Below are 12,118 nucleotides of genomic sequence, written 5' to 3' on the forward strand. Positions count from 1 at the left end.
CATACCAGTGGGCTCTTAGGTCAATCAAGTGAATTCGGTATAGAGGACCATAAACCACTCTGCACAGCCCGAGAGAGGGGGAATCTCCTGGTTTGCTTACCTTCTTCAAACCCATCCCGGAATGAGCCCGAGCGGCTCATGGTTCTGCTCTTCTCATCCAGGGACATGGAGCTATTCCGGAAGCGGCTCTCCGTGTACGGGTCATACTGCCCATCAGCATTGGAGAGGCTGTGGGTCCTCAGCATGGTGGGGTTGGACAAGCTCATCTGGGTGACAGCGGTGGGACTCGCTGGAAGGACAGGAGTCAGTCAAAAGGTTGGAAATTCATGTCTCTGTTTAAATCCTGAATGGGGACGAAGAGGGGACTGCTTCGGATCAGCCACATCTGCCCCTGTCAAATTCTCTCCCTTGTCTATTTTCTAAAAGGTAGTCACATCAGCATTTGAGTTACACACTTCGAGCTAAAAATAAGGGAGGAAAGGTGGGTCAGTTCCAAACCAAGGCTCTGGGCCTCAGCTTTCCAACTTGGCACATTCAGACAAGCTAGTGTCACCTTCCAGGCATGAGCTAATTACTCTCTGGGTTCATCTGGAACAATTCTCTCTAAAGCCGAAAGCCCAAAATAGTCCAACCGGGCTTTTGATCAGATGGGAAGCATTTGTGCGTGACAAGAAACTCTGGCCTCAAAGAGTTACAGCCGGGAAAGAATAATATGAATATGGGTCTCACTGCCTCAGATGGGGAAGCTTTAGTAATGGTGCCTCCAGAGCTCCAACATAAAGCAGGTGGGCGCACTTACCTTAGCTGAATCTGGCTTTCTTACTAAAATCTTGCCCATTTCTGTTGATGTTAAGTATTTCAGAAGCATGCATTCGGTTAATTAAAAAGGAAGAGCTAAGCCTTACTTGATTATGAGCCACGAGATTGTCCTTAAAGATTGAGTCTATGATTCGCAATAATCAGAAAACACTGCCTCGCTAAAGAATGAGATGAGAATGGAAAAACTACTTCCCTCTCTGTCCGTCTCAGAAGGCTCAGCTCTCATCCTGCCACCTCCATGTAATCTTCCCCAGTCATTCCAGCCAGGACTGAGCTCTCTGACTTCTCTAACTGCATGTAATACTTGCTATCTGTTCATACTCAGTTTTTTCACTTTCATGTAAAGCTTTGGACTGTTCCCTGTGACCCTATTTATGAGTCTGTGTGGGTGTTGGCCTCTCTAAAAAAGCATCCGTTGACATGTCAGCAGGGACTGTGTTACGAATTCTTTTCTGTTCCTCCCTGTGCCAGTCAAAGCATTATGTCACCGGTAGGCATTTCCAAGAATTTCCAAGGAGGCACTTCCAAACACTTGTTCAGTCAAAACCTGATCTTTATTTCCAGTTTAATAAAGTAACGAGGATGACCAAACATGGGATATGCTGTAAAATCTACTTCTTCAGAGGTCTCAGAATACGTTCTTCTCATTCCGTGGGATGGTTTGCTCTCTGCTCTAACACTGTATCAGCCACGGACAGGAAATTACTGATGAGAGAACCAAAAATGTTTCTCTCTTCTCTACTTCTTTGGCTATCACTCTCCTATAATCAAACTACATTGCTGAGGGCTGATCAGATACTGAGTGATGTGACCACCTGTTTGTGACCACATGCGTCTTTCAAAATGCAAGATAAGCTCTGGCCTAAGGCCTAAGCTCAACCCAGCTAATGACAAGTGGCTACTCACCCAGCTGAGAAAAGTTGAATCTGGTTCCGGAAGGAGAAGTCACACTGGAGCCAGAGGAAAAGGGGGAGTTGGCAGCGGTGTCCTGCAGGCCCCCTGCAGAGTGCGACCGCAACCATTCTTTTGCATCTTCCTGTGTGCGAAGCTGGGAGGTGGGAGTATACCTGGACAGACAGAAATCAGACTGGGATTAACTGTGAACAATGCTTGTGAAAATGAGCTCCCTGGAGCTGATGATAAACGTATACCAAGAAAGTATACATCCAAAGATACTGTTTGAAAAATCAGCTCACTACACCTCCTGAAACTTACGAAGTTCCTCGAAACCTTTTTTGTTACTTGGCCGTCTTTGGGGAAAACTGCGATTCCTTTTAGTTTGGAGGGAACTACATAAAGGGAGCAAGACTGGTGAATGCTCAGAAGAGCCGTCCCTGGGAGTATCTGTCACTTGTTAATTCATGACAGTGTCATTTCAAAGCTCCCACCTTGACAGACTTGAAGCAACAAAACAAGCCGCTGTCAGAGCTTGGAGGAAGTTTTAATTAGATAGCTCATGGCATCTGCACTCAAGAGCGCAAGTAAGTGGCCATGAATCACAGAGTATCAGAAACCAGACATGTAAAGGGAGGTGTGAGGAGACCGACGCCAGCAGTAGTTGCTGCAATCCAGCATGAGACAGTCTTCTCAACAGGAACCCCAGATCACTGGGTTTCACACAGGGGAGGAGCTTCTGAAGTCACGTGATCCACCTCCTCATTTATTCTGAAGCATATTTGGTGATGATTTACTCAATGTCTCCAACGTACCAGGTGCCTTCAAAGACATTATCTCGCCAAAGCCTCAGACCCTCCCAGCAGCACAGATGCTCTTATTCCCATTTTACATTCAGAGAGGATGACGGCCTGCCTTGAATCACATGCCGAGATTTCAGTCCATATCTGTCTGATTCCCAAATGCATGCTCTTCTCACTATGACCACAGGCAGCATCTCAGGTTTCTAAAGTGCCCAAGTGGCCAGAGTACTTTGGACTTATAAACAGATTACCAGGGAGTGACTACTGATTACGTAAACAAAGGGGGGTCTTCTGACTTAGGACGAGGAGTCACTGGGGTGGCGGCACTGGATGTGTGTGTGTACAGAGTGGGTGAGCTGGAAAGGGAGTCAGGGCAAGAGGGAGCACCAAGTGCTTTTCCCATAGTATTTAATGTGAAAGTTTTCACAACAGTTGATGGGCTTCCTAGGTCACACCAATTGCCTGAATATACCTTGTCACATATCTCTATTCTCAGTTTTTAAAAAAACAATGTTTAAAAGTCAGAGCTACATCATTTTCATAGGATAGATCTGCTCCAGAAATAAACACAGAATTTCAAAATGTTAATATTCAAAGAAGTCAGCTTACTCTCAGAGCAACAGTGGGGCACTGAGTTCAAACGCATGTTAAGTGGCCGTGATTTAAGCACGAACCTGGGTGCTGACTAGCAGCCCTCACAGGCATGATGAAAACTGTTCGGTACAAAAGATCTTGCCAACTCCCCCCTCTAAGGCCACTGGGCTGAACTTCCTGCCTTGGGACGTCTGCTGGGGGCCTTTTCAATACTTTTATTTTTAGATTTTGGTGTTTGGCTTTACTCGGAGCTCCTATTGAAAGGAAGCATTGATACCTACCTCCCATTACTGTTCAAAACGCTCTGAGCCTTGAGAGCTGCAGGTTATTAACTACAGACATACATGACAGCAACGAAACATTTCATTCCAAGTTTCATGTTTTGCAAAAGCATTTAATGCTTAGTGCAGGGTGAAGCCAATGCTACAGAGAACAAGGTGTTTAGAGAGCAGGAGAAATGACAGCGGCAACCATAAGACATGAAGACTGTGGGGCAGGCGTTAGAACTGAAGTCCCTCTGGCCGGCAAAGTGAGGTGGGTGGTGTAAGCAGTGGTGACCTATAGCATCTTGTTTCACCAGGGCCAGCGCCAAGAACGAGCCATGACTTAAGAGTGAATGAAGGGACATTCATTCCTTCCTGGTTGTCTTTTCTTTCTTTATACTCCACACTGATCACACCCAGGTCTTGCTGGGCACTGAAAAGTCAATTTTCAATTAAAATATTTAGACAAGAGCAAAGTGCCTGTCTTTAGCAATTTTCTATGGGCTGAAAAATTAAATATCTTCAAATTGCGGGGAAAATCTTCTCTCCTTTGTGGGTGCCCCGGCTGGCAAATCAACATGCTACAAGTCATATCCTTTCTCTCGGAAGACAGCCCGTGGACAGAATGGTCATGGCGAAGTGATCTGTGATTAAGCCCGCTGGCCCCAGAAGTGGCAGCGACTGCCCTCTGGGCTTGCACAGGGATGCTTGTCATGAGATGGGGTGACCACAGTGAGCCTGAAAGACCACAGCCTCTGCGCAAGCAAATAAGCCAACAAATGGAGAGATGAGAACAAGCGGGTTGCGAGGGGAGCCGTTGTCCAAAGGGTCCTGCTGCAGTGGCCAAAGCGGGGACCCCAGCCCAGCCCGAACCCCGCCAGCCATGAGAGAGTCACACAGCCAAGCCCCAGAGCCACACCAGATGGCACGGATGCAAGGAGGAAACACAGATACCTGAGTCCTTTTTTAGGCAAAGTGTTCCTATCAAGGTGCGGGTCACTGTAGGAAAGTTAAAACAAACATGAGAACTTCAGAGAAGCGCAGGGAGAGCAGGCAACGTGAGGAGGGAAAGGCTCAGGAGGGGCCGAGAGATCTGGAGGAAGAGACTCACTTCACCAGGGAGCGCTCCACCGCATGCAACACATCCACAGCCTCGGGAAACGGAGGAAACCCGGGTCTGCGCTCACGCCCGGGCATCCTCCACCCCAGTCACCAGGAGGTCTGAGCCACTCAACCCCAGTGCCTCTTCCTTTGCCACAGGTTCAAAGCCAAACTTGGGGGCCGCCCCGACCTGGAAGCAGAGCCCATGCCGTCCGCGGCCTAGTCGCCCAGCTGTACCGCCACTGCTTCTCGGAGAGAGAGATGTCAGGCTCCCCACACCCCTGATCTGGCCCACCCCCAAATGCCACTGGCGATGACTTCAAGTGACAGCAGGGACTTGTTGGAGGGTTTCAAGAGGCCAGCAGTCTGCATTTTTGGAATTCATCTGAAACAAGTGAATTCCAGGTCCCTCTCAGTTTGCGAGGCCCTCATTGGGCGTAGCTAGGGGCTGAGCCCCCTGGGCAGAGTCAGGGCAGGTTACAACTTGCTGGCTGATAAAGTCAAGGCATTTGGATTTCCAAAGAGCCAGGTTTAAAGGCTCGGTGTGCGTCTGACAAAAACAAAGTTTTTGCCGTTGACAAGGTGAAGAGGGTTTTCATTAATTTTGTTTCCTAGCATGAAACAACGTCTGCTTATTATGTTTGGCCAAGACATGGCTCTTCCACAAATTTAAGGTCAGTGTTCATTTCTGAGGCCCGCCCACCCACAGGGCAGCTGGAGGCCAGCGAGCCTCTTTGTTTGTAAAACCTCAGCACTGTACACAGTCTGCTTACCATCCCAGGAAACGGGCACACAGAACACCACAGCCTGCGAGATACAGAGCCAAACTGCAGCAGAGGACTCAGAGACAGAGAGAGCCAGCTGCGGAGTGCGGATGGGGGAGACATAGGCGAGGGCCAAGCCACGTGGTGGGTGGGAGGTCACCTCTGGGGGGCAGGGAAAGAGAGGAGAAAGGGCAGGAAGTTGGGAGCTGGGAGCAGGAGCATGCCACGGGGACGCGGAGATGCGAGTGAGAGCTTCTGTTGCCCGCCCACGTCAGGTGGCAGGTTTGAGGTTCCTTCCCAAGCTGGGGAGGAAGGGGCCGGCCCAACTCCACCTCTCCCCCAGCCTTGTGGATGGCGGAACAGCCCCTCACTGGCATGCCTGGGGGGACACAGAGTACACTGGGGCCACAAACACAAGCAGAAGCCTCAGGCCAACAGCCTCACACAAAACATCCGGCTTGACACAGATGGGGGCGGAGGACCCTAGAGGCTCAGTGGGGTCCCCAGCCTACAGTAATGTCATTACCTGTCCTGTTTCCTGGGCAGAGTACTTCTGCAGAACTTAGGGCTAGCGGCAGGGGAAGAGAGAGGGCTAGAAGGCCGGCAGGTAGAAAACAAGAGAAGGAACATTAGATTGGAAGGAAGTGGGGGGAGGGGTGCTGTTATACACAATGACCGGAACGTTTTTCTCATTCCCAGCGCTGACACTGGCTTTCTTCCCCACGTGGAGAAAATGGACATGAATCACCACGGCAGTGGAATTCACAGCTCTGAGGACAATTCTGGTTTCATGCTCTCCTATCACTCCGGCAGGCAGCCCTTCAGGGGGAGGGTGTCTGCTCCGAGGAGCAGCGTGCTGAAGGGGCACCCCACTGCGCACTCCACCTGCTTGGTCTGCGCAGTTACAAAGGGCGGGGCAAGAAGCAGTCGATGAACAAACAAAACAAAATGGAAGGACTTCAAAGGCAGAATGCCATTTCAAATGAAAGCATTCAGTCTGCCCTCTTGAGAATTCCAGCAGCTCTGAGCACTGAGAATAACCACCAGGAAAAAGACAACAGGGAGCAAGGCCAGAAAGAGGGAAACCTTTCAGGCCAATGTGAATTAACATGCAGGCTTCCTAACGTCATCTTTTGACTCTCGGAAGGGTGTCTTCTGGGGAGACAAAGGCAGCCAAACACACAGCACCAACCTTTCTGACAGCGTGGTCTTCACGCTGTTGGTTCTGACAAAGGGGGTCAGGGCGTCATCCTTAGAGGAGGCGAGGAGGCCGGTGGAGGAGTTGTGACTCGGTGCCCCTCCGCTGCCAAGGGAGATGTCGATGGACTCGCAGCTGGTGTGGAGGCTGCTGACCGACTGGAAGCCCAGGCCGTCCTTGCTAACGGCCGAGGAGCTGCTGGCATTGGTGCCCCACGTGAGGCTGTTGGAGGGGCCCGAGTGGGCCGAGCTGGGGCTGGAGGCTAGAGGGGACTGGTTGCTGTCCACGTTCTTACTGTACAGAGGGCTGCTGCTCCCACTGCTCAGGACGCCACTGCCCGAGGGGGACTCTAGGTTACCTTGCTGGGTCAAGGTGGCATGAGGGTTGGAGATGACCACCGAGTTTTTCATGGTTTCGGCTGTGGCGATGGGCACTTGCTTGGTAGGCTTCCCACCAAAGAGTCTGTGAAGAGACAGAGGGTTGTGTGGGTTGAATGCCCAACACCAAGGGGCACCAGAAACTGGGGCCCAGGAAAGGAGCCAGTGAGAGTCCCTGGGGAGGGAGCCATGGTCCTTCCCACTCAAATGGCTCAAGGTGATTCCCTGGGAAAGGCTGCTACGCAGTGGGGCTGGGCCCTGGGACAGCAAAGGCTCCACCTTCAAGTTCTAGGCTGCCACTGAGTCATTGGGCCAAAGGGAGACGGGGTAATAATTTTCTACAGAACGGGCCTCTCCCTCGCTGGTCCCAATCTTGCTTCTGTTTCTTTCCCTGAATAGAGTAACTAGAAAATTACCCTTGTCCAGGAACCACCTAGAGGGAAAAGAGCTGTCTTAATCATCTTTGTATTCATGACCTCAGGCACAAAGCAGGCGCTCCGTTTATGACAGTTCAGCTCCAGAGGATTTGGTTTCTTTGATCTCTAAGCACAACATGTAGAATCAAGAACAGGAGTCCAGATCTAGAGGAGGCCTGGGCAACGTATGTTCACAGATTTATTCTCACATGAAAGCCCAGCCCGAAAGATGTGTCTTTTGGGGCCTAGGTCCAGAGAGCCAGCACTGCCCAGTGACAGACACAAAACCTTGCTGGGTTTACAAGATGCTGGACCAGACGTGCTGGGTGTGAACTGTGACTGTGGGACAGACACCAGAAATGCCAGTGCACATCATCTCCCCCACTGCTCGTGACCAAGAGCATGCTGTCAGAGCACAGGGAAAGGCACAAATACTTCCTTCTTTGACAGAGGGTTCTCTGGCTGGATGGAGAAAGTGTCCTTAAGTCAAAGGACAATACATGTTCCAGTAAGGGAATGCCTTTACTTATCTGCAAAAACCCTTAGGGAACGGTGGAACCCTCTGGAAAGTGATGATACCACTGCATATTATGCTAGGCAGGTTCCCTTCCACCCAGTTGCTCAAAGTGGTGTGTTTGGCTTGTGTCATCTCCAAACAGTCCTTACAAACCTTAATTATTGTCAAAATAAACACACCAACACATAATCAACCCTCACTACCATGTCTGGTGACAGATGAGGAACACTTTTTGCCTGGTGACAGAGAAAGAACTATCCCATTGCAGAACATTGGCTTTAGAGTGCTTACATACATCCAGTGATGGGGGCCTCACTACTCCACTCCAAAGGATAAGTGGCTCTGCTGCCTAGTACTTCCAACAGTTAGGGAATCAAAATCTCATCCACCTTTGACTCTTACACATTGCTCCTAGTCCTGCCAAATGGAACTACATAGAAAAAAATCCCATCTTTTGTCTGTTCGTCATTCAAATCACTTGAAGACAGCTATCACACTTCACCTAAGATTTGTCTTCTCCAAACCAACACACGAGAGAACTGAAAACACCTTAACTATTAAGGGAAAAATGTAATTGCCAGGAATGGGCTGAAAGGTGCTCAACGCTGAGGCGAAGAACATGCAAGCATTTTCAACTATTCTATTACACTAGCCTAAGGGTCTAGTAAAAAGCCTTTGTAGTTACTAAAGGAAATCTATAATACCAAAGAACTAATATTATATATAATATACTTGAGGCAAGAAGCAGAGAAAATTTTCATTTATAAGCAATCTGTTAAAACAACAAAGAGGAGCCCAATAGGACCTTCCCTTGAAAAAAGAATCATTACTGAAATTCTAATAATCAAGTCTAGACAAAGAACAGTGAATAGCTTGCTTCATTACACCTTTCATGTGGAATGCTTCTTCTGAAGTCTTTGCAAACATTCCTTTTCACCCTATATGTACATGCGCACATTTTAATTTTTTTCACTGCTAAATTTTCTATTCTTGGGATTTACTCTTTCCTATGACAAGAAATTTTGTGGGAAGGTAGGATGAACTCTGCCCTATGCAGCTGCAGTTTTGAGGATGGTCCAGTGGATATTATAATGAGATAGCATGAAGAGGCAAAAGTTGCATAAACTGAAAAGAAACTGTTAAAAAAAAAAAAGTAAATAATCATATTTTCATGGACCAATTTCTACCCAGTGTGGAAATGCGGGAAAATGTCTTTTTAAGGTAATAGGAAATCAGTTTCTCTTTTTCAGAAATCCTTCTGCTTTAAGAGGTTTTTTTTTTTAAGGAAGCTAAAATTGCAGAGACTAATTTGGAATTATGCATGCAGTATAAAGAAGTATGTGGGGGATATTGGACTATTTGGGAAAAAGATCTGGCCAAGATCACTGTCTGGCATAATGATGAGGAATCTGAGTCACAGCATTAAGATGAGAAAAAAAAAAAACAAAAACCTGTCTGCTTCCCTTGAGTTCCCATCCAGATTTGAGGGTATATTGGGGTCTCATCTTTGATGGTGGCTAACTTTTACTGAGTACTTACTATGGGCCAGACATGGCTACATAGATTAATTGTCACAAGAACTCTCAGGTAGGTATCATTATCCCCATTATACAGATGAGGAAACAGAGGCAGAAGTGTTAAGAGAGGTTAAATGGCGGCTCATTAAGGAGGACCTAGGATTCAAACCCAGGATGACTGATGCCAGAGGCTTATGTTTTTCAATATGGGAAAATAATCCGTTAACTGTAAAACTTCCGGCAGCATCTGACCAAACCAGAAATGGAGAAAAAGAGAGGCTGCCTCAATTGAAAAGCAGGAAATTATTGATCCAGGATGCCATTCCGTGTATTCCAGTTCCGCTCGGTGCCATGTACCCACTTACCTGCGGAGCGTGGGGGAGGCCACATCCGGGTACTTGGCTCCTGGCTGGAGAGTGGCCTGAGCCGCACTGGACACAGGCTGGGCTGCCGGGTTTACTTTCACTGAGTTACAGGAAGCCACGCTCTCATTGTCAGATGAGATGCCTTTCTCCTTATCCGTCTGGTTGACCAGACCTGGCAAAGAGCTGCCCAGGGCTGTTTTGGAAGGCTCTCTCAGCTTGGGCACTGGCAGGCCTGCTGACTTGCTGCTGATGTTGGAATCTATGCTGCTGGTACTAGACCTGTTCCCAGCCCCGTTCCGGCTGGTGGACTTACTGGGCCTTGGCAAACTCCGGTACTGTAAGTTTGTCCGGGAGCTGAGAGACAGATACCCGTCATCCTGATTCTGAGCTCCATCCATGCTTGTCTTCCGACCGGTGGACCGACCGACAAGAGCAGATGACTTTGGGATTTTGCCCAGGGTGGCTGACCTGCTGGTGACAGTGGCCCCACTGGCTGTGATCATGGCCAGACCAGCGGCAGAGCCACTCTGCTTCTTGAACCCAAAGCTGTTGGCATTGGCTGCGGGTGTCCTGGAGCTGCTGGGGAGGGGCTTCTTGGATTCATCACCACTGCTACGGCCGGCATCTGACGGGGAGCGCTTCACCTGGGAGGCTTTGGGTGACAGTCTTCCCTTCTCAGATACTTTTGCATCATCTGTTTTTCCTAAGAGGGAAATCAGTAAAGTTAGACCACAAACCAAGAAGCCAGCTCATCCAGCTCAGTCTATTTAAAATTCTCCCCTCCTTCCAAGAACTGGTTCACTTTCTCCTAAGGGGAAGCAGTCCCATTGGGAGTCAGAGGAAAGAGCTTTTTGTAAAGATAACCTCATCTACAACTGTCAGCCTTTTAGGAGATGTCAATGACTTTCCTCATTTGCAAAGCAGTCTAAATTTACCTAGAATAAACCAAAGCCAGCCAAACACTGATAGGTCTGGGAAAGAGATCTTGTCTTTTACTGACCTTTCTCCTCTTGTCTATTAAAAAGCTGTCCCTAATATTCTCAGGGGGTACCCCACCTTCCTACAAAAACAGTGCCTTTGTTTACACATATCCTCACATCATGGACAACATCAATTCAACATAACCAATAGCTCATAACCATGTGCCCTTGAATAGTCTTCACTGAGTACCTGTTAGCTCTTACCCAGCACATGCTTAAACCAAGTCAACACACCTCCGCAGGTGAACTGCCTTCAGAGTTTAAGAGGCTCACGCACTTACATATTGCCACTTGGAAAAAGGTAAGTTCTGAAAGCTGGCTATTAGCAGGATCTAAACCCAAAGAAGAAATACCTGCACATTTATAGGGACTTTAAAACATCATCAAGTCCTTGTGCAGATTTGGTTTTGAAACTGACAACCGTGCATGCGACACAGAGCACGCGCTTCTGACTCACCAGTTCCTGGGGTCTTGAGCGTGCCTGCCGGAGCAGCTGGCTTCGTCCTTGGCACAGTGATGCCCACCTGAGCCGTCATGCCTCGCCGCCACGAGCCTGTCTGCGAGATGACAGGGTTCTTCTTGCCTGACGTGCTTTTGTCAGACTCGTCAGACACATCAGAGGGATTCCGCCTCCACTTGGACCCCGGCTCCATCTTTATGCCGCTGTCTGACCCTCCGTCTGACTTCTTGACATCATCGCCGGACCACAGGGAATTCCTCTCCACCTGCGAGTGCTTCTCTGCATCGGTCTGTGAAGGAGACCCTCTGAATTAGCCCTTCTTAAACCCCAGGCGAGGGAGCCCCTCACCCCAGAGTGAAAAATGTCAATGCACTGGACAAGGTAAGGGAAAAATAACAGATAACTACTTGAAAATGTTTGGGTCTTTGTACTCTCGTTATCTGGTTAAAAAGCTCGACTTGTTGGGTCTAAGGAAAGTAAGGAATACGAATATGTCTTAGAAGGGAGTGAGGGAGGAAGAGTAAAAGAAGCCAGAGGAAAAAGAGGGAAAGAGCCCCATGGAGGAGAACCAGCAGACAGAGATGTGGCAGGAACTCAGCCCCCAACTCTGCCACTTGGCGACCAGCCTCTTCTAACTCTGGCAGCCTGATCTCTATCCAGCCTCCAGCCTCCCAGCCCATTTCCCTTTGTTTGCCGTCTCCCTGTCGCTCCACTGGCAGTGAGATCTTTGGATCCAGCACAGCGCACAGTCTAACACACCGAGAGCAAGCAAGCGAGGGCAGCTGCCAGCTCCCCTCAAATCAGGGAGAGAGAGGGGCTGAGAGGAAGCAAATCCTCAAAAGCCACTTCCCCCTCAACACTAGGAGCCAGCGAGTGTCTGCTCCCACCCCAGCTCCATTTATATGCCGCGGCTTGCTCGTCTTGTGGGATTTTGTGCAGACAAGGGATATAATTAGCCAGCTTTCTTTGGAAGAGGCCTGACCTGCTGGCCATGGAGCCCAGGAGGGGCCAGAAGTGTGATGTTAATGATTTGCTGCAGTTAAAAGGCAT

The 12,118-nt window shown here is 48.9% G+C and overlaps 1 protein-coding gene across 1 annotated transcript in view; it reads right to left on the reverse strand.

Annotated features, from left to right (window-relative positions):
* The window catches only part of NAV2 (neuron navigator 2), a 365,374-nt gene that overhangs the window by 54,333 nt on the left and 298,923 nt on the right, over positions 1-12,118 (reverse strand). Inside the window, 7 exon segments of the mRNA XM_032488868.1 lie at positions 101-289; positions 1,726-1,886; positions 4,328-4,372; positions 5,765-5,830; positions 6,431-6,898; positions 9,629-10,331; positions 11,066-11,357. Coding sequence (XP_032344759.1) covers positions 101-289; positions 1,726-1,886; positions 4,328-4,372; positions 5,765-5,830; positions 6,431-6,898; positions 9,629-10,331; positions 11,066-11,357 — 1,924 coding nt within the window.

The sequence above is a fragment of the Camelus ferus genome, chromosome 10 (assembly GCF_009834535.1).
Source record: "Camelus ferus isolate YT-003-E chromosome 10, BCGSAC_Cfer_1.0, whole genome shotgun sequence".
In the NCBI taxonomy this organism is placed as follows: Eukaryota; Metazoa; Chordata; class Mammalia; order Artiodactyla; family Camelidae; genus Camelus; species Camelus ferus.